The following is a 23,253-nucleotide window of genomic DNA, read 5'->3' on the forward strand; positions in this document are numbered from 1 at the left end:
AATTCAATCTATGGAACGTACATACAATGATTATATCTAGAATTTCGTTATATTATTGAAGCGCAGGATACAGTTTCAGAATCTGCGATTCTGAACAAAATTGAAATTAAAAGAGGTTATCGTATGGATGCACCAACCTTCATTTTTTCAGTTTCCTCGTCTCGCTCCCTCGACGTTCATTCGAAAACCTTGTGCCGCTTCGATAAAGCAGTTCCGGCTGCTTTAAATATTTGACGAGCTTGCGTGTGTTCGTCGCGTTTCCATGTAACCTCGTCTTGTTCAGTCCGGTGCTATCGATGAAATTTTTGAAAGGGAAGCGTGGTATTAAAGCCTATTCGCCAAAGGCCGTCTCTGTCGTGAGAAGTAATTTCCGGATGAGCGAGGAACGAAGAGAGAGAAAAGTGATAGAAAAGAGAAGAGGGAGAAAAAAAGAGGCGAATCTCTTTATATTTCCAGTCCGTTACAGATTTTCCACAGGCAGTTTTGCATAAAATCACGGCTATAGGATCTCGGTTTTTAGAATCAGACCGCGTCGTCGTGTTGGATTCACGGAACATAATTATGCGTTTGTATGACGCTTAACTAACTGCACAATAGGGGTGGCGTGATAGCTCGACCTGCGGCCTCGTTCTGTGTTGGTCGTTGCAGCGAACGTTGAAACCTGTTGCAACCGACTGAAACGACCTAATGTTCTCTACTCCCAGTTGAATCCATTTACTTTTCTTCCTTTTTCCTCGATTTTGTTTCGCCCCCACTATGCGACAGGGAATCAGCTCTTCCTGTCCTGCTCGGTCTACGATTTATTTCCCGATTCTGTTGTGATCTCTTCCTTTATATCGCTCTAATCGTACAATATTTATCTTCTCTGTTGTGGAGTACGATAAACTCTGAGATAATACAGAATATTTCTTGCGTAAATATAGATATTATCGATTAGCCAGGCAATATTACACGTGGTTTAATAACGACACAATAGTATAACACTGTTTAGATGTTTACTGACATTTATCTATCTAATATAATATAATATAATATAAAATTAATACAATTTATAATTAATAAATTAATTATTAGAATTAGAATGAATAGAACCGATGTCTACTAACAGACTAGAATATAATGTCAAACGTATACCATAAGGTGAGACGATTATTGGCAGCGGTCGTTATTAAGCAATTATTAAACCAGTTAATTAACATTACTCCGACACGGTATTAGTATCCGTCAAACCACATAACTGCCTTGAACAGGCTATTGTGTCGTGTCAGTGAACCAACGAATTTACTTCAATAACAAGATCCTAAGGCTTTGTGTTGCTGTCAGAGAAGCGTGTGACGCGATCGCCGTGTTCGAAATATCCGGAAAGTTGAAAATCGACGAAGAATACAAAACGAAAAATTTGCCACGGGAGGAAAACAGAATCGACGAAAAGAAACGAAAACAAACGTCGCATCGATTTGATCGTGTTGTCAGTCGTCCTAACTTGGAAGTCGTAGGAAACGCGCGTCGAGCACGTCGAGAATGCAACTGACTCGATAACTTCCTGGAACATTGTCGGGACGGAAACACCTCCGTTCCTCGTTGAGCTGTCCTTATTAGGGTCGCCCACCGAGCACAAAGGCTTCGTTGAAAAGTTTTCCGCGGGAATCGAAGGAACGTCCGGAGAAATTTCTCAGAAGTAAGCCGATTTTCCGTAACGCTCTTAAGGATGTAACACTCTCCCCTTGAGTGTAACTCAACGAAAATACCGTTAGAGGATCACGAAGTCGACTGATGAAACTATTTTAATTGAGCTTGCTGTAATTAACGCGTCCTTTTGAAAATTTGCGCGGATTTGAATTATCCTGTTCGAGACGGTGGTTAATATTTTTGCTTACTTTGTAATTCGTTTAAAGTGTAAATTCGTTCGAAAAGGTGAAACGATAGAAACTATAGTATTCTCGTTTCGAATATAAAAATTTCACGGTTTACTCATCTATAATGAAGGCAATTAACGAATAACGAATTTAGGAAAAGTTGAAGCGACGTACGAGCCGATTGGTAATTAGCGAAATTCGCAATCAGAATTATTGTCAAACTGGACGAATGTGTGATAATAGAATTCGACGTGATGCATAGACTTAAAATTGATGCTGATTGTATACATGTCACAAACCCGATTGAATATCATGATGGCACATTCGCTCGTACGCTGTCAACTCCCGGCTCTCTACTCCCGATCGAATGTCCTCGTTTGCCGTGTCAATCCCACTTTGTTTACTTGATTGTCAGGGCATAATAATTAAACAAAGGTAAAAGTAACGAAGTTCGGACGTTAAAGGTTGGTTAAATGTGCTACATGAATTAAACTACAATCATTTCCAGTAGTAATCGATCAAATTATATCTTTCGTCTCATTTCGGAAAACAATATTTACACGAAGTTATCTCCAGACACAAGTTACTTTAGCGGTATTTCCTTTTTATTTTGCCATTGATTAAAATATTTTGTTAAGAAGAATAAGCTCGAATAACGTTGAGTTCGCACGTACCGATCCCAGATCATCCCTATTTTAATATTCTTCCAACGTTACACAGTTAGCTCGAACCAACCTGGCCTGTCCGTATGTACATTATCGCACACGTATTTGCTAGAGCCGTACAACAAGTTTGTTTGTTTTTCGAACCCGGTTTGAAATGAAATTTCCTCGGCCAACTACCGTGCGCTCCTCATAAAATCTCGTTAATTTTCATGTCATTGTGCGAGAAAAAAATGTCACCCCTATGAACGATACGCTAATGGCGCGAGCGGAAGTAATCCGGCATTAATTTTCTTCCTCGTGAACGTCTGTCCTTTTCTACCCTCGATGGCAGCCGTTAAATAAGGTTACGCAATAAATTCTCCATTGACTTTTCTTCTGTATTTGTCGTTTATACGTGCAGAATAAGATCGTCGATTTAATTGAATTTTCGTCAGCTCGTGATGAAATTCGACGCTCATTTCTTTGTTTTTCTTTTTCCTTTTTTTTTTCTCTCCTCGCGAAATGTTTTATGAATTTTTCTGAAAGCGAGAATCGGTGGCGTTCTTGTTTACACGAAATGCATTATTCTTTTGTACGGGATTACGCCAACGCGTCGTCGTCGTAATACGTTATAAAACCGGCGACATTGCTCGCCTTTGCACCGCGTGGGTATTAAGTAACGGCAAATACACGCTCGAAGCATAGTTGATGCAATTATAATGAAACAACACCGTATCATAAAATATCTGTGCATCTGGTGGCTGATGGTAGAAGCTACGAAAGTATTAGAGGAAGCGTAAGAACGACAAAATTGGCGAATGCTCGACAGGCGAAGCGTTCGGATTTTCTCGTATAATTAAGGATCCTTCGAAACTGGTGAACACGTTCGAATTTTCGTAATTAAACGATGCTCGTGACACATGTTCTAAACACTCTTGCGCGCAAATATTGATTTAAAATTATTCTGTTTTGGGGAGTAAGAGACACGTACGATGTACGTGTCGGAAATGTCCGATCAAATTTTCGTTAGGACGATGCTGGTCGATTTTCGACGAATATAAAACAAGGGATGAAATTCATTTACATTTAGCGCGGTTACAATATAGGGCTGTTTAAAGTGCAGATCCCGGAAATAGGTCGTCGTCAAATCGAATCTATTCGCGAGTCGAACTAATGAAGCGTGTCGAGACGTACTTAGCGGAAATTCAGCGGAAAGAACACTTGGCATCGATGAAAGTTCGAAGAAAGAAAATGCTTTTCGTCTTACGTCCACGTGTCGAACCAACCTGTATTCAAATAAACGGAGAAACGATTTAATAAAATCGAAAGCGGGGGAAGATATAATGCGAGAACTGGAGCGTGAAAAGCTCGTTTTAAACTCGCTGGAAAACAACCATAAATATGCGACTCGACCGTGGTTCGCACGAACACATCGAAAAAGTAAGCTTCGTTTCCACTCGCAGGATATCCTGGGCATGCAGGCTAAATAAAAATCCTAAACGGCCTAATTATTCAATTTTACGTCGATTTGGAAAACAGTTTCAGAAATTCCTTACATCGGATTTGAATGTACTAATTTTCTCGGTTGAATTCTTATCCTCGTAATGTTAGCCAAGTTGTAAACTTCCAGGATTTCGTAATCTCGATCGAGAAAAGAGAAGATAAGAACATTAATTCAAAATGCAAATGATCCATTGTCTCCTAAAAATTCCATTTAGTATGGCACCATCTATAAAATAAATAAACGCGACGAGTATCTGTATCTCGCTCCTGTTGAATGGAGAAGATTACGTGCCCTTTGAAAAGTGACCCGAGATTCAGCCTTCCCTCTCTTTAAAATTACTCGGCTACTAAAGAATGAAAGTTCTCTCAGCTTGGCTATTACCCTGTGCAAGTTTTCAAGAAGCTTCAGCTTCGAGCCAGCAAAAGACCGCGTTCCCGATCGATTATTACATAATACTATGGTCATTAATTCTTAGCATCGATAGTCCTCGATTACATAACTCAACGTGATCGTAAACAGATTGTTTACCACGTTCCATGTCGAAACTCAAGTATAGAGCTCGCTGGAGTACGCTAATTAAATTTAATTCAACGATAGGCAGATTACTCACGTGACGCAAGTGTATTCGGTCGATTGGTTCGGAGGGAAGGGTAAAGTCCTGCTCTAGAAGTTTTCATGGCAAGCTTGCGGGATCCACGGAATCCACAGTCGAGAGAGGAAGGATTATTGCTTAGATTTACGGAGACAGTCATGGATTTACGGCGCCTGCTCGGAATTTCCATCTGGTCTTCCGGCAAATTATCCCTCGATCGAGGTTCGATGCACCATTGTTCCTGGTTTCCTACCTGGAAATATTGATAAACAAACGCTGCTGCATAAGCTGAGCGTTAATTAATTGCGCAACGAACGATAGTAATCGGTTAATTCCTCGGCTAGCGTCTATTAACAGCGCTGATCATCGAGCATACTGAACTCGATGCGCCGTTAAAACGGTGGTACGCTGCTCGATTTAGACTATAAAGTTATTTGTAGTTCGAATAAACACTATTTTAGTTGTCTCTGTGTTAATTCAACGTATCTGGATAATAGTCGATGTTCTAAGGAAACGAGGACTGATTCTAAAAACGCCAAAGATCTTGAATATAAACGAATAATTATTTTCGAAATTATTTATTTGAAATTCTTCGTCGTGTTACTATACCGCCAAAGGGTTAATCTCTTTTTCTCCCAGGGAGAATCCCAATTCTCCCTTCGACGCACTGCTATCCGGGATACCTTTTCATTTTAGATTCTTTTCAGCAAAGTACAAAAGTAATTGGACCGAGGGTAATCGCAAAGACAGCGTAGCATGACACGTTGTTACGGATACTGTCATGATCTCGTTAGAAATTCATGATTTTTTTGTTCGATTGCACACACATATAACGAGCCGAACAATAGACATACTGCAAGCGTATGCATGAGTTTTTCACACGACGAATACATATGCATGCAGTCGTTCAAATGTATTCTACACGACGTGTCGCCCCGGGTAGATTTGGAGATTGACTCGCGAGGTTATAAATATCGAAGTTTGAATAACGCATTCGCTATTTCAATTCAACTACTGGCTCGTTCCACCAATTTCGAGGACCATAGCTTTACGAGCACTCGTTTGCGGTGTTTTTTTCATTAACGGATCGGTCAAATAACACCTACAAAGTGAACAAAATATTAAGTTGTCCGAAAAATTTCTTTTGTTTTATGAGGAAATAATAAACGCGCAACGTTTTTTCTTTTATATTATTTTGCCGAATTACGTACGACCCATTTTGTTCTGTTGAGACAAACACCGCGACATTTCACAGGCTTGGTTTCACGTTTGTACGAAAGTGCACTGTTATAAAAAACACGTTTGCGAAAGAAAGACACTTTTCGGACGACTTAATATTTATCTCGAAGAAAGCATTGCCGCGAAGTAGCAAAAATTTCGCTTCCCTCCTACTTCGAACTTCATCTCGATAATATAATACAAATTCGTCGTATGCTTTTATTAAAAAATGGTGTACAATAATTATACTTAGTGATCGAAACCTGAATCAAGAATTTCATACCTCAAGCTTTAATTCGCTATTCGCTATTAATCATTAGCGACACCGTTAAAGACGTTGCTTCATTAATTATAAAACCATAAAACGTTCTTTTCATTTTACGACAGACTGTGACGACGAAGATCTCTTTTACTACCAGTTCATCGATCACCGTGATAATAAATCTCCCTTCTTTCCCTGGGGGGAGGGGGTGGAAATAACGCAGGTAAAGAGATATCGTTATTGCGCAAACAAATTACTCGAACGTTGAATTTATCACGGCACCTATTTTTTGGATCATTGTACTCGAATTAATTTTCCTCTAGAGAATAATGTGACCTATCATTGCCCAAATTAAAGTTTCTCGACCGATTTATTAAGCAGGAAGTAGGTAAATTTACAGGTAACGTGGAGGAACAATCACCGTGTTCGACTCACAGCCCGAGAAACTTTCGACGTGCACCGGTTAAGCATACTTCGCGTCAGTCCTTGAGAGAAACTCGGTTTCCTGCACTCTCAACCTTTCGATCCCCGAAACTGCTTGCGAAATCATTCGAGTCTCGTCGTGTAGACGATTTCGAAGCTGTCGTATCGTATTTTCAGACACGATTTCGCCCTTATTCGCGTTTAGACGTTCGTTGTGAATATTTCAGAACGCGTTAAGCTGAAAAGATTCCTCTTGTGTCGAGGATGAATTGTATCTGTACAATACAATTTGTGTTTACTCGAGTCTTACACTTACGTGTTTGATCAGGCTGATTGTTTCGATAAAATATTGTTCGAGGTACGATAGAACTGCATTTATTGGATAAATTTTATTTACTACACGATTAAACGAAGTATCGATCGAATCCACTTATGGATATGAATTCCAATTAGTTAAACGAGAAATCACACACATGCATAATGAAGAGAATGATAGTGGGGAAAATTAGTGGACTCCTGTTACGTTGTTACTCGTATTCAGTGACCACTGTTTAAAATGTCATGGCCTATGCTTATCGCGTAAATTCGAAAGGATAGTTTATCCTTACCGACATCAAGAATATTAATTAAATCGAACCCTTTGGAAGAAGAATAAAATAAAATCTTTTAGAATCTTGAATTGAATATTTATATCCGGCATCTCCCTTATTGTATACGTACGAGTATCTATTCTACTCATGTTCATAATTAAACCTTGTGCGAATAAAAACGTAGACCAAATCAAAGCGCTACATACCTGAGAATCGATTGAAATGAAATTGATCGAGATGCAAATGACATTCACCTTTCTCAGAGATCTCTTCCATATTTATCAATCAGCTTCGTTCCGATGAAACATGACTCGCAGTCAACAATGATTGTTCAATCTTCCAGCGTATTTACAATTTACAAGTCTTCTCCCTAATCAATTTCGCACTCCCATTTTAGTAATTCCAGAGATTCTCAGATGTTACCGTTTTGTCATTCGAAAAGTTTCCCAATCTTCGTCCATCTGAATAAAATTCGAGACCTCGAACAAGATAATAATCTCTCGGTACAGTAACTACAGTATAAAATGTATGAAGTACATTCATGGAATACAGATCTTCATTTGCGAATACAAAACAGGAATTTCCTACTGCTTTAGTTCGAATTCTGCTAGGAAATGACATTCTAATTTCAACAAAATTTGAAATTATGAAAGCTATGAACGGAATTCGCAGTATTACGAATTACCATGAGAATCTTGTATTCGCTTTAATGATAGAACTGACGTAAATATACCGATCGAATAGGAGAAAGCGAAGATGGAGAAGGAATCTCATTCTTCAAATTTCTTATATCAAAAACTTTATAGGAATTTTTTGAAAAATTACCAATTGGTTACTTCGACTGCTCTGTTGATTTTAACGTTAAGTTTCGAAAGTATTCGCAAGCATCATGTGCAAATTATTGTCGCTAGTATCAGAAGAATTTTACTCTGCGATCGCGCGATATTTCGCTAGATTCCTGAACATTCGGATTGCGCTCGTTGGATTTTTTAAAAGTAACACGTGTACTGCATAGGGCAGACTTGGTTGATTAATAATAAACGCATCGCGAATTGCTACGAGCTGTCAAAACGGCGGACCATTAGCGCGAGTCTGGTAAACTGGCAAAGTGACGAACGTGTGTGACGGTTCGTTGAATTAATAGATGCCGCGATACACGTCAGTCTGTTAATGCGATCTATGTACGAGCTCGTCGCACATACTTGCCATTCTCTTGCATGCGCACGTACACACACGTGTCCATGACAACGCGATAACATTGAAATTTCAATTAAATGGAGACCACGCTGATCTGTTGCAAACATTCGTTCGTTTCATCTTTTACGTAGAGAATATCGAAACGTCGCGTTATACTTCATCTCCAGTTGTTTCAGCAAAGTCTCATTTAATCTAGAATATTATTCAAACCTATAAACTCTGTCTAGTTCCTAAAAGAACGTTTTATATTTTGTCTCCTTTTCGGACTTAAGGACACGAATAGTGCCATCTTGTATTTTAAATACTCGTACTTTAGCGAAGATTACACGATTGAGGTTAAATCGACAAGGTAGATCCTGGTACAATCTTCTATAAGCGGCGTGCTCGAAGGAAAAGAATATTCGAAAAGCAGCGTCGTTGTAACTTGTAATTTATCGATGCATCGAGGGGCCCGATTAAAGGCAGATTCCGCTCTAAGTACGTCGTAAAGCTTGATATATGTGGACCCGGTGCGGAAACGCGTTCCCGATATTCTACACGAGCTGAGATTTTGCCGAAGAAACGAATATCTCTCGATTACTTAGCTCACGCTGCATGCTGTTTGTACTGCGATGAGATACGGGCAGGAATTAAAGGCTATCCTCGTTTCACGACTCGCTCGAAATGATATCTACGTAGACACGATCTCGTCACCAGAATATAGAGAAATATTCATTTGAGAACCGACCGCTTGGTATTCCGAAGGAATAGATAACGTTACATTTCGAATTTCCATTCGTTTTACGATTCCGAGATAAAGAAGAATCGTTGAATGTAATGAAAATATTCTTCAGGATATACGAACTTCTCATAAGAAAAATTCTATTTCCTCTGTGGTTCCTTAATTTCACTACATAAATGGACAATTAATGTGTATTTCGATTTTGTTAAATGTAATGAAAATATTCTTCAGGATATACGAACTTCTCATAAGGAAAATTCTATTTCCTCTATGGTTCCTTAATTTCACTACATAAATGGACAATTAATGTGTATTTCGATTTTCAAATATTTACATTCTCAAGTATTCAAATACACGATATCTCATTGTCTCGATGTATCGAGTTTCCCAGAACGCGAATCAACCGTAGGCACAACCTAAGCGTAAAGAACGTATCGAGATAGAAACGAATATTCGATGTAGGTAAAAATCCAACTAATAAACAGAATGGATCCTATGCGTAAATAACGGAGAATGCAGCATCTACGGTACGAATCATTTCTCAGAAGTCTCGTAAGTACGTGTAACATGGACCACGGTTGGAAACGTGTTGGTGGTTGAAACGTAGGTAAGCGTCGATCCCCTGTCGCGAGGAAAGGAACGGGAAAGAATGGGTCCTGAAAGCTTTTTTCAATTGAGTGATCCACCACCCATGGTTTACACGTTGAATCACGTGGCGTGCTCGTCGATTTCGCGGAGAAACACTTTCGTAGAGAAACTTCCTCTTGGGAAGAATCGAAGTTACAAAGTAACCTTTTCGTCAGAGATTCGCCAGCCACGTTCCCGCGCACCACTGAAACTCGTGAAACTCGGATTAACGAAGGCTAATTGATATACATTAATTTGGTGTCGTTGCAAAAACGACGAATACCAGATTCGGGGCTCGTTAAGCGGTGTTCAGAGCTACGTAAATCAGAATTATCGCAAATCGACGGTCGGTTCAATGCGCAATTAATCATCAGCAACGCCGATATCAAGGCGAAATTTCGCAAGCGCGCCCCATCCAGCTGGCGGCTACAATCAACACGATTCAGTCGACGAGAATTTATTGGACGCCGAGGACAGAAATTCGTTGGAAACCGCGACGATTCGTGAGCCACGAAGGGGATACAATTTTATTCCATGCGCGCTCATTCTCAAGCTTCGCATCTCACGAGATTGCTTGCGCGAGAACGAATCGATCCGATAGAACCGACGTTAACCCGATATTTTGGCAACGACGTTCGCAACTTTGAACGTACGCGAGCGTGATAGCTAAATTTTTCAGTTAATTCGAACGATTTTCTGCTGCCATACCGACAACCTTCAAAGAACGTGCTTTAACGACGTCTGCCAGCGGGCGTTAATGCGTTCTAACGGTGGTCGTAGTGACACGGAAAGCGTTACTCGTTCGATGGAATTTCACGATAGCATCGCGTAAAAATCCTGTTGCTTACCGTGCACATATATCTACGTGTATTTTATACATCGGCGGCAAACGTCACGCGTAAACAGTAATTTTCAGAAGCTTTCCCCTATGACGGGAATATCGTTCCGACGAGAGTCGAAACAAGGATACCTTTTTCTATCGGAATAATTCACTTCGCTACGAGACCTGACCACGTTTAAGCGCAAGGAATGTACAAGAGGAACATGATACGAGGAAAGTGTAGATGAAATTTGGAACCTTTCGCTGAAATTTAGCGTGGAAAAGATATTCGCGAAAAGAATAGCAGATCCAGCGTGAGAAATATAGGGAAATCGTTTAACATGGGGTACGACGTGCATTCGAGTCGACACGTACTTTTACATTATTTATATTTTGTCGATCGTAGTATGTAAATTTAAATATCACGAAAATCTTAATTTTATTTCCTGAATATAACTTACATTTCATATGTCAAAAAGCAAGACAATTATTTGCTAGCATACAGCATTGTATGGAGCGAAAAATGGATCCGAAGTGAACGTGTTGACACACTAGTACTTTTCGCCTTTTTATTTCTCGTAAAATGCATAAGGTGCTTAGATTATACTAAGTGGTAACTGTAACTTGGATGTAGGAACGTCGGTGTAGGAAACATTTTTCGGGAAGCGAACTTTTGTATTCTCTGGATCTTCCATAGATGAACGACTCAGGGAATCTCTCGTTGGTTCTTTTCAGAATTTTTAGAGCATGTTGCAGCCAAGTGGCACAACCCGCTTCCATTCTTTGGCCAGGTGATTTTAAATTTCGTTTCCTCGTATCGCTCGACTCGTGTGAAATTCGTGAAATTCTCTTCGAACTTCGTAGAACAAACGATCGAACGATTTCAAAGATCACCCAAGATCGAGTAACGTTTCTCTTCGAGTCTTAATTTCGACGAATCAATTTCATCGAAGATCCAATCGTTCTACGACTACGTGACACAAATCGGACGAGAGAAATTGCAAAAATCATATAAATTTCAATCCTTATTGAGGTAGAACACGAATATAGCTCTTTCTAGAAAGAAAATATAAAAGTATAAAAAGAAGTATACTTGTTTGTCTAGCTTTCACGAATTCCTTTTCTCTTTCCCTCTCATCTTGCGTAAATATATAAAGTCTCGATCGATTAATCCTTTCCTAGATAACTTGGATCAACGATCAGGTTCTGCAGAAAATCAAAATACGCTTTAATTTAATACCTTAGAAATTGAATCTCGCGATTTGTTTGGGAACGTCATGGCTGAGATACGAGATTTTGGATAACGTATACGAAGGATATACGATGTCAACAAATTCTCTTGCAGGGAAATAGCTTCCCTGCCATAAATTAGCCTCTGTGCTCGTTAACCCGAAGCACAATGCCCCGAGACAGTGAACGCCACCAGAGTGCGCTTTCTCTTCGAATAAATTCGAAGTTTCGTCGTAACGGACTGCTTGAGCAACTCGTTTAAAAGAAACCCCTTTCCTATCTACGCCAGTTTGATTACCACAACAATACGGAAGTTCTTTTTCGACTAGAAACAAGCCAAGTTAATCACGACACCGATACCACGAAACTTGGACTCAATCGATCTTCACCGCACTCGGCGAGAAAACACTTACGAATTCTCTTCGTAATCGTGCCGCGAACCAGCTACAATGGCCGCAGAATCTTTAATCATCCCCGTACAATGCCTCTCAGAGTGCTTCGTTTAAATAAACGATCGTTATCGATTCGATGGATCGTCACGATCGAAACAACTGTAATTAGGTCACCGTGTGGTATTACAATCATAGACACAACGTCGTATGCTTGTTCCGCTAATTAGATTCTCGATCATTTACGTGACGATGATGGTCTACTACAACGAACGACGTCTTGAAGCTTCGAAATAATCAACGATTCCCGAATAATAAATTGACGCGCGAATAAAATTATTTCTCGACGAGAATTAATTAGAAAGTTGGAAAGTAATCGAAAAGTGTAATTGTTTTGAAATTGCCGCGTCCACCAAACGCAATTGAAAAGTTCCTGTTAACACGTCGAAACGAACGCGAAAGGTCCTTAATCGATTATTCGCTCGCATGACCGCAGTTCTGGAAACGTTTCACAATGCTTGTTTCTCATTGTTAGACGACTCGTGATAAGTAGGAATTTCGAGAGACGCCAGGATAGAGAGGAATCGAAAAAGCATTTAATCACGGTGTTCGCGTATCGAAATGGACATGCTTTTTTCGCGGTGAAACCATTGAAAGATGGATGTTGCGATCGCGTGTTTCGTACCGTACTACCGAATTAAATTATCTCGAAATAGGATCGTAGCTGAATTACGGGATTACGTAATCCGCGGTGAGTCAGGGTGCTGGACTTCGAGTGAAATCGCGGTTTCGTCGGTGGTCAGGTACGCCATATCGTGTTCCTCGTCGTTAACGCCTTTGTTAACGAGCTGGAGGATTTTATTTCTCTGCCGTGGAAATTCTTCTCTTTATTTTCCCACCTTCCTTCGGATCTTTTCTCGTTCTCGGAGATTTTCTCCTTCTCTCTTCCGTTTTCTTCGTCTTAATCGCTTAGCAGGTCGATTAATTAACCGCGTAAGAAATAATTAAAAGATAAGAAAAGAAACGGAGAAAAACTATGGCGGTGGCTCGCGACGCAGATGAATCGCAACTGAAAGCTTCGCTAATGAATTACAAAGTCACTTTATATTTTTTTCTAATTAATGAACGCCATCTATTAAGCGCCGGAACATCGATGAATTGCTTTGTTTCGCCGCCCTTCGCTCCTCATCGTCCTGTGTTACGCGCCCTTCGCTTCTCCCCTCTTTTCGATTCGCTACGAATGGCCCTCCACGGTTATTGTTCAGGTGAGAAATTGAAACGAACAAACGGTAGCGCCGGAGGTCGTTCGAAACGATACTCGTGGTTACCACTTAATTCATTGTACCCGAGCTCGTTTTGTGTTCAAAGTCAGCTGCACAACGAATCGACGTTCGCAACCTCTCAGAAAAGTATTTGGGTAGTTACCGTAGAAAACGTTGATTGGTATATTTTATATATGTAACGTCATCGTATTTTCATCCTATGAAAATTCATGCTACGTTTACGTTGAGATTTATTTGTCAAATATATTTGTGATCATCGTGTATGTTTTCAATGAATATCTAATTGTCTGGTTTCAAAATGCATGAGCGCGGTCAAAATAGCCGTGTCTCGTTACAGCGCTAACAATATTTTCAAATGTTTCATACGACACACATAATATATTCATATAAGGTTTTTTTACAAATATCAAAATATTTTACGCGATCCAGCAAGAACAAGTTATAATTCATCGGTTTCGTTCTTAGACAAAATAGACGCTTGTTGGATTTTATTGAATTTTTATTAAAAACAATGGTTCGTCGTTTTATCCGTCGCTCTCCGATTTGCTCCGTCGCTCGAGCAGAATGAGCAAAAACGATAGGATAAAGAGGCTTTCGTTAAGTCGTATTAAACGCAGCTCGTATTTTTCGACTAATATCTCGCGTCACTCTTCATAACCGTAATTTACGAGCAGCTGGGAGTTTAAGTAACCATAGAAATATGGCCTTTCCACGGTTTCTATCTCGTAATCCGACACATGGACCTTCTAACCAATCTGCATGGACGGCATCTCACCCATAAGGATAAAAAATCACAGTGGTTCGTGAAATAAACGGATCCAAGTCGACCGTAGATCTCGAAGGAAAAGGTCCCCGAAATCGATCCACGCTCGAAGCTTCGTCCGCAAAATAGCCGCAACGATTTGTCGTGGCGATTGCTCGGAATAAATTTCCCAAGCGATCGCGACGCTTTTCGAAATTTATCTCCGCCACTGCATAGATTTATTTGCGAAAGAAGGGCGGCGTGCACACGCCGCTACCGCCAACGAAAACGTTGCGTCACGCAGCTAAATAATCCCACCGGCGGACCAAACAAATAATTCTATCTTGCGAAACTTGTCCGCTCGAATGGGACTCGTTCAACGCTACTCATGCGAACTTACGTATTTATTGCTATTAGCAGTAAAACGTAATAACCACCCGGCAAGAAACCGTCGCTCGAGTGATTACTGAAGAGATGAGACGAAGAATTCGCGGCTGAAGGAAGGTATTTATCGAAGAATTCGTTATTCGTCGTGAAAAACCAACGAAAGTCCGGTCGAAGAATGCGAGTTCTCCGTGGCTCCTTTCACGCAGCTTCGTCCTTGGATGAGAACGCAGGATTCTCGCGGGATGCTCGCGTATCGTAAGCCAGCTTCGAAGAATCCGCCTTTCGTATCTCGTTCTTGCTCGTCCCGTTTCTGCAGATCATCTCATTGGAAGTGGCTGGTACGCTGATTACTTCTGTCAGTTGCATCGCTGTGGCGAATCGCAACGCCTGAAAGCAGAATCGAGAGATCGTCAGCGCTCTGCGAAACTTGCAAAGCTATTCAGCGGTATGCACACAGGGGACTCACGTGTGCTCAATCGTGTTTCGTTGATGAGATCAAGCTATTGACGTACGCCGCGTGAAACAGTGTTGGTTGGACAAAGAGAAGGGAGTGCAAACAGGTCGGTGCACGCGCGTAGGGCAAAGGGTGTCGACTACAATGGTCGTTGAATCACTCGGGAGTTGAGACCTTCCTTCGCGGTATGACGCCGAAGGGAATTTGAATTGCCAAGCGTGAATTAGGAGATGACGAGAGTTTGACGCGTTCGGTGTTCCTCTCTGTTGCTTTTTTTTCAACTTTTTAACTTTTGTTATCTAATTGCTATTATTACTCTTAAAAGAAGCAATATCTTGTAGCCTTGTAAAGTGTTAAACGAGAAACGAGGAAGATGGAAAAATGCGAGTAAAAGTTAGTGCTACGTAAAACAATTACGAAGAGAATTCGATAACTTCGCAAGGTTCTTAGGATAATTCTTTTGTGAGAGATGGAAAGTTACAACCTTCGCAGACTCGCAAAGGATCTGATGCAATTAGTTTCTTGGGCCGATAGAAACGCGTTCGAGGCGAATTCATTAAAAAATTGTATTTTTCGCAGTTTCTTCAAGGCAGTACTTAACTACAGGAAAATCCGCGCAACTAGCACCATTTTCAATCCTCGTAAATTACGAATCCTGACTACGAGTAGATAACGTTGTTTTATGTTATCAACTAACCTTGTTCCAGTTTAGACAGACTTTCTGCGCACCGCTTAGCCCCGCTGTTTATTGCTTATTTTTATCTCTTCGTTTTTCACCGTTTCCGTTTAACTGTCCGATATAACTTTCCTTAGTCGATGTTTCCGCGTTCGAATCGTTTAACCACGTTCTTCTCTATGGAAATCGGCCACGAATATTAAATACAGCTCGTTCTAACAATGAATTTCTTACACGTCGAAAAAATACATTGCAAATACATTTGTATTAGGTTGTCCAAAAAGTTTCTTTCCTTTCATAAGGAAATAATGGGCATAATGTTTTTTGTTTTATATCGGTTTATTGAATTATGCACCAACATAATAATAGAAATAGAACGAAATGGATCATACCTAATTCAATAAAATAATATAAAACAGAAATTGTTGTTTATCTATTATCACCTTGTGAAAGGAAAGAAATTTTTCGGACAACCTAATAGTATTTTGAACGAGTGAACGACCATGTTTATTCTAATTTTTATCTGTTATATTCGACTGCAAAAGATTAGTGCCGATTGAGCGATCTCATGTAAAATCGCTGTATCCCATTGAAACGCTTTGGTCGATGTGAATTCAGCGATGTGATTCAGTGGACAATTAAAAGTAATTTCAAATGGAAAAGTTATCAAAAAGGTTTTGCTATCCTGTCGAGCGATAGTAAGTTTTTTATGAATTGGTTGGATAGGATTGAACGTTCGTACTTTCCATCTATCTCGCATTTAAATATACATATTAATGTTTTTATTGAAAGAGCCACGCCATTTCTATTGATCAAAGCCCAACTTTTCTGTGTAGTCGCTAAATTTGATGTTTATTTGAAAGTAGTATTTTCTCATGTAATATTTTACTAAAGTTTATTCTAAATAACCAGCAACCACACCATTTAACAGGATATATCGGTAGTTGAAAGTGCTATAAATTTTTCGAACAACCCAGCACAACGACCAAAAGTTCGATCTCGTGGAAATACAATGTAGCACATAGAAAAAGCACAGCGGGAATAGAAATTGCATCCATCGAGGTGAATTTTTGACCCACTGAAAACCAATTTCCAGAGTAGATAAGTAAACCACGAACATAAAACAGGAAAATAAAATCGAAAGTATCTGCAAGTAACGCAAATCGTTCGGACCGATAAAACATATGCGCTTTTAACGAAGCGCAACTCGAAAATGCTGAACGAACAGACGCGATTTCGCGATATACAACTCCAGTGCAATTTGTTGCAATGTCTACGAGTTATAGATACGCAGTCGTCGAACGATGCAGCTTCGTCGTCGAACTTGAAAAGCGATTCGCACGGGGCCGATTCCTGGACAATTCGATTAGTTTCTGCGCCATCAGTCGCGCTACAGCCAGCCACGTGACTTATTACAAGATTAAAAGTAGCCGAAGGGCGAAAAAACTTGTCCAATTGCGAGGCTGTCCGTCGTTCGCGCAAACAGGACCCTCTAATACGCCGCCATCCCGCTTTTTCCGCACTCTCGAAACGACATTTATTTCCGAACTTCATCCCCATTCAATTACGCGTTTCATCCTAGTCGTTTACGGAGAGTTTCGTCGCGCTCGCTTTCCACGAAAATTGAACGGAAATTCGCCAGTGGACATTCGGCTGCAATTCGTTGCTACGTCCTCGTTAAGAACGTCGAGGACGTGTATATTGCATTGTTGATGACAACGTTATATGAGACTTTAGGCAAAATGAAATTAGAAAGAGTGAAAAAAAGAAAAAAAAAAAAATAACGGTACACGATTAAAACGTAGAAAACCCAGGAGAAATTCATTTTTAACAAACACCCATTTACTATTCTATTTTACTTTGAGAATAAGCAAGATTGAACAACGGAATTTATTTTTTAAGAATTAACAATCGATATAAATACTCTGGTGATCGAAGGTTTTGCGATCGCCTGTAAATTATGAAATTCCGCGCTACTCAAATTTTACGAAATGAGATATTTTTCGTCAGAACTTTGTTACTTCGATAAGGAACAGTAAAAAATTGTTTAAATTAAAAAAGAATCGCTTTCTAAAGTACGAGCAGCGAGTGAAGTTTTTGGTTCGACTAAGTTTAAGCATAGCGGAATAAAGACGGGCACTGTAGAGAATCGCTCGAGTTTGATGGTTTAGGAACAAGCGCCAAACTTCTGTCTCGAAAGACAAACGACCGGGAGGAAACATCGCACCGATGTTTGAAATCATTTCGGTGAAAAATCGAATAATCATACACTTGTTCGATTCGCTCAATTACTCTAGTCTTTCCGCCTAATTCGGAACTATCGAGCCAATCTTGTCGATTCATTGGCGTGCATAATCGTTTGCCAAATGATGTGAACTATTGTGGCCTTATATTCTTATTAATTCAATTGTTTCGTTAATTGTACTTTTCTTTAAATTTTTGCGCTCCACAAAATATTAATATGTCAAAGGGTAAAAACGTAATGTCCAGTTTTCTCATCCCATTCCATCAAAAGTTAACAATGAGTTTGGCAAAAGTTTGCTAAGAAAATTCTATAGAAAGTAAGAAGATGAAGAAAGAACGCGTGTGTAGTGAATTCTCGAGTTCACCGTAAAATTTGCCCCAGTATTCGGTATTCGTCGAGACTGCTGTAAACATTTAACGAAGCCATTGGCAGTTGTCCAATTCCGCGGAAGTTGACTTTCGTTGGCTGAATGCGGTTACTGTGCGGTTATAACTTAAAAGTCATTACCTTTCGTCTATCCCTGTGGGCAGAATACAGGATCCAGATAATGTAGCACACCATTATTATGGCCGGTATGCTGACACCAGCTATGGTGGACGCTTCCCGTAAGAGTGCATGATGCACAGCGAGTAGCATGATTGCTAGCACAGCTCCACCGGCGACGTATCTTCCGGTCCGACGCCGTTCCTCCTATCGACAAATAGCAAATATTCAGACGATGTTATAATTAGACTGCGAATTTTTATGGAAACTCATATTTTTACGGAAATAACTAAGAAAATGAAACCTAAGCAAACACTTGCTTCAGCTGCTAAGAGTTTGTAATATAACGTGCGTTGTACTTTGAATATTTCACGTATCTCCGAATCTCGTATGCATTCTATGTATATCTGCAAACTTTTCATAAATTCATAAAAATCCGCTGACTATTTATGATTCTTCCCACGACTGTAGGTATACGTCATATTTAAATAGCGATCGCTTGAACACCTGCTACAACGAAACGTTAAAATATTACTGGACTATGGTTATTTATAATAAACGAATAAGCACGACCTGGCTTCAGTATGTAAGATATAATAATATCCATAATGTGTACATTAATATTAATTAACCATAATGTGTACAATATGGTTCGCTATTACAAGTCAATATTAGAAGACAATTCTTTCTGCTTGAGATTCTGTGATGGATAAGATTCTTGTAAGCGACGTTTTGCTGCACTTTGTCCAAAGATTCTTTCATTAGTCTTTCGCATGTCTCGCATGAAACTTTCGCGATGGTTCGTTTAGAAACGTCCCGATGTAGAATGGATGATGATAAGATCGGTAACAGGAAGATATACATGAACAATATTCTGCAAGATTCTGAAGGAAAGATACTGGCTTCGATACTGACAGTAAATATATGAACGCTGGTTGATGAAATGGGAACAGATAAAAGCAGAGCAAGTACGTTTCTGGAAATGTAGTTGTAAAAAGAACTGGTCTCTTAAAACAAAATCAAATATTAAAGTACTATCGTCCAATTAACGCGCTCGCTGTTACTGACGCAACCGGCAAATTTTTGAGTCGATGCATTTTAATTAACAGATTTAGGAAAACAAGCAAAATGGTAAATAGTGAGATAGAAACAATTGGTTAAACCAAAATTGTTTCTGATAAAAAAATGTATACTAGCGAAGATGATATTATTTATTAAAGTAAAACTGTTCGACCTTCTATAAGAAGCATAATTAAAAGAGTTCATGATCCGAGCAAAGACTTTCTAAATTGGGTTCTATATCGAGAGATATAGCGATATTTCCATGACAATAAACGTATTGATGTACAACACGCAGAATTAAAAAATACATAGATGAAGAAAGGTACGTGAGCAGCAAATGTAAGGTAAAGATTTTCTTCGGAAACTGCATGGAAGAATCCCTGATACGCTTGATTCTCAAGATTCAACGAGGTCAGAGGATGGTTCTACGAATAGAACAGGAGAAAACCACGAGTACAGGAGTTCGGACAGTCGGTATTAAATTTTGGATAGCGGCGGTCAGCGGAAGTGACAGCTCCATTTCCATTCGTGCGACGCCGATGCAATTTGACCTGTCGCGGAGCTACTTTGCATTCGGTGCGCAAATGCGTCCATCCGCACCATCACTGATATCCTGACGCGTTTTCCTATTATTATCGTATTCAAATCGAAATATCGCCGGATATATACAGTCAGCACGCTCCACCGCTGATCTATTTTGCCGTAAGTCGCGCGCAAGCGGAGGCGTGCCTTGCGATACGCGAACGGTCGTATCACATGCGCCACCGATTCTGAAATGTGTTTTCAGCATCGAATTCCCGACCATTCTTCCCATCGTTTTATTTGTTGAATATTTATTCGTTGTACGAAGTATACTCTGACATGCGATCCCTTTCCACACAGTTTCTTTTTAATAATTTAATCCGGTTTAAAGAAACTGTTCTTTAGACGAAGAAAAAAAAAAAAGGAAAACGAAGAGGAATCTAAATCGATATCACTCGGCTCGCGTTTCATTAAATCTTTGTGTAAGATGGATTCGATGCACGAAATATCTCTAGTAACGTTCAAAGACGAAATTGCGCACTATTTCACTCTGGATTTTCGCATTTACTTCTTAACTGCATGAACTTTGCGTGGATTTTTCTTTTTCTTTTTGTAGTTTAGTCTGGTTTGAAGAATCGTTTCTATGAACAAAAACAAGCGATATAGTATAAGATGGCATATGTTGCAAATAGTTATTGGCTTAATCGTAACATTTAGCGATGTGGAAGTGACGACGTTGGTCCTGATAGAAGCCACAGCTGGTGTGAAAAAGCAGCGAAAGAAATTATTATAAATAAATTTTTAAATAGAAAGAGTTAAGCGGGAAAGTGGATAACGCGTTAATATCTGTAACTGCGTAATAAAAAATATTACATTTATACTTAACAAGTTTCCAAATTGGGTAGAAAATACCATAGGGACACGGTTTCCTATTTCATCGCAGCGTATGACCCGCTTCCGTACGACTCATGTTATGCGAAAGCAAAGGATTAACGTTAACAATGCGACTATTCCTGTATTTTCATTTGCGAGAAGCATTCTACATGAAGCAACATGCGGAGGATAGGGAAACCAAAGCTTTACAGACTAAAAAATATTGCCACGGTTAAAATATTACGTTCTAAGAGCTTCGTTCGTGAAATTACGTTCGTGCGATATTCGCGTTTGCGGTGGAGCGTGCACTGCGTCGTTCTTCTGTAACGTACAAGTACAAATGGACTAATTTTTCATTCACGAGCGAATGTTTCAAAAAAAAAAAAAGAAAAGTTCGTCTTATAAAATTCACATTCATAGCGTAACGTTACGAAAACCAGATGGCCGTCTAGCGAGGGAGATCTGCGTTCGAGGTTGCAGAGAAGTTTACACGGATCGTTGGAAAAGTTGAAGGGATCGAAGTAGGACGCATGGGACTGGAACAAAAGTCGAATGGAACTGTACTAAATTTCGAATAGCGAAGTTGCGGGAAAAGGTTCGTGCCCAAACACCTTTTACGAAACCTTTTCCCTCGACTCTGCTCTTTCGAAATCACCATCCCGCTAATAATCGTTTGAAAATATCGTAACTAACCGAGGTTGCAACAGTATTGAGGGTGTCCCTTGAAGAGGACTCGTTCGATCTGAGAGGCATGGTCCTGACAATGACATAAATCAGCTTTACCGACAGATTTAAATAATCCTCAGGGATAGGAAGGTCCCGCTGGATTCGATCTTTATTCTTTCGCGAACATAGATCATCGATACTCCCTCTTCGCGATTCAATCTCCAGGTCGTTCTTCTCGATTCAAGCGACAACATGAATCATTGCCAGCCGAAGGACACCTTGCAGCACGACCAACACTCTCCTGCCGTGCATTTTATTATACACGGTATTTCACTTGTCTGGTATTGCAACTGGTTTCGTTTTCTTTTCTCTCTCTCTTTCTCTCTCCCTTCGGTCGATAATCGTCGAAAATTTTTACGCCGGTAGGTACGCCTGAAGAGATGCCAAGAATTTCGCAGCAAAATTTACGGACATACCCGCCGTTAAATTAAACGTCGCGTATTTACGGCCGCTGTGGTTTAATTAGAAAGATTACGACGGTTGTAGTTTAATTAAAAAGATTACGACGAAGGGGAAGAACGCGAGTCATCGTGGAAAGTCATCGAGTCTTTCGTCTCGATTCACCCGACATTCATAGGCTGACAGATGTAATCACTTTGAAACAACAGACTGGACTAGCAGAAATCACCACTGTTGACTTCTTGGGTCAGGTCATCCCTTCGGCTTGGTCGCACCACGAAAGAAATGGCTATATCACGATTTACAGCGACTACTTGGACCACATTCGCCCCTTTGGTATAAAAGAAAGGATGGAAACAAAAGAGGAGAGTAACAAGGGTCTACAGTGGTTCACCAAGTTCACGATAGACGATCACGACGGACATCTCGCGTGCACTGGAAGCCGTGCGTCGATCCTCGCGTCGAACGGGATCGATGGTAGGTCGAACTGGCGCGAGAGAGCTTGGAAAATGAGAACGAAGAGGCGTTCGAAGGAAGATGTATCGGGAGAACAGTGCCAGCCGCCCATTTACAACGTTGCCCGGCACAATATAAGCCAGGCAAGCTAGCTAACATAATAAACGAATAACACGATGGACCAACACACCCACGTACATACACGTTCCTCTCTCAAACATGGCGCGTTGCGTTGCTCGCGGAACCGATCGACGATCGACGATAACTGTCTTTGCCAAAATTAGACGTTTCTTTTCTCTGGTGCTTTGCGAACGTGCAGGTCGAATACCTTTGGTAAAATTGCTATACGAAAGAGTTTCGCGTTGCAGAAAATGAGCTTTGTACGTGTATCGTGCCCTAAATTGACGAGCGTTCCGATGAACTGCCAGATACTCGTCTTTCTATTCGTTTTTACATTTTATATGTATTAATGTACGCTAACACGTTGAAACGCGGCGAAGCTGACAGCAAACCGTGTTACGTTGAAATCGAATTAGCCTTGTTCCCGTGGTCCGTGAGAGAGTTTGGAACGGAATGTTGACTCCCGAGCATCTGATTGGAGATGCTCGTGAAATTGAATGCTACCCGCGCAAACCGTTCTATCGCAAATTCTGTTCCACGAATCTCCGATACTGCTCGGTGCAACTATTATAGGTAGTTTTGATTAAAGACAAGAAGCTTTCGCGGATCAAGTATTTCGATTTCCCATGCTTACGTGTCGCGATATTCGATGTTAAATATCCCTAATTTTTATATTATCCGTGTTTATATGCGACTATGTTCGATATTTGATATCTGAAATTGTTTTTTGTTTTCTAACATATAACATCGTT

General features: G+C 40.1%; 1 protein-coding gene across 1 annotated transcript; it reads right to left on the bottom strand.

The window, feature by feature from the left end:
- Nucleotides 1-10,874: 10,874 nt before the first annotated feature.
- Nucleotides 10,875-22,716, bottom strand: LOC126916032 (uncharacterized). The gene is made up of 3 exons (XM_050721385.1): nucleotides 21,494-22,716; nucleotides 18,368-18,550; nucleotides 10,875-14,872 (listed from the first exon to the last, which is right to left on the bottom strand). The coding sequence occupies exons 1-3, from the start codon at nucleotides 21,551-21,553 to the stop codon at nucleotides 14,684-14,686; spliced, it is 432 nt and encodes a 143-aa protein (XP_050577342.1). The 5' UTR covers nucleotides 21,554-22,716; the 3' UTR covers nucleotides 10,875-14,683.
- Between the last annotated feature and the right edge of the window lie 537 nt (nucleotides 22,717-23,253).

Source organism: Bombus affinis, chromosome 5, assembly GCF_024516045.1.
Source record: "Bombus affinis isolate iyBomAffi1 chromosome 5, iyBomAffi1.2, whole genome shotgun sequence".
NCBI lineage: Eukaryota > Metazoa > Arthropoda > Insecta > Hymenoptera > Apidae > Bombus > Bombus affinis.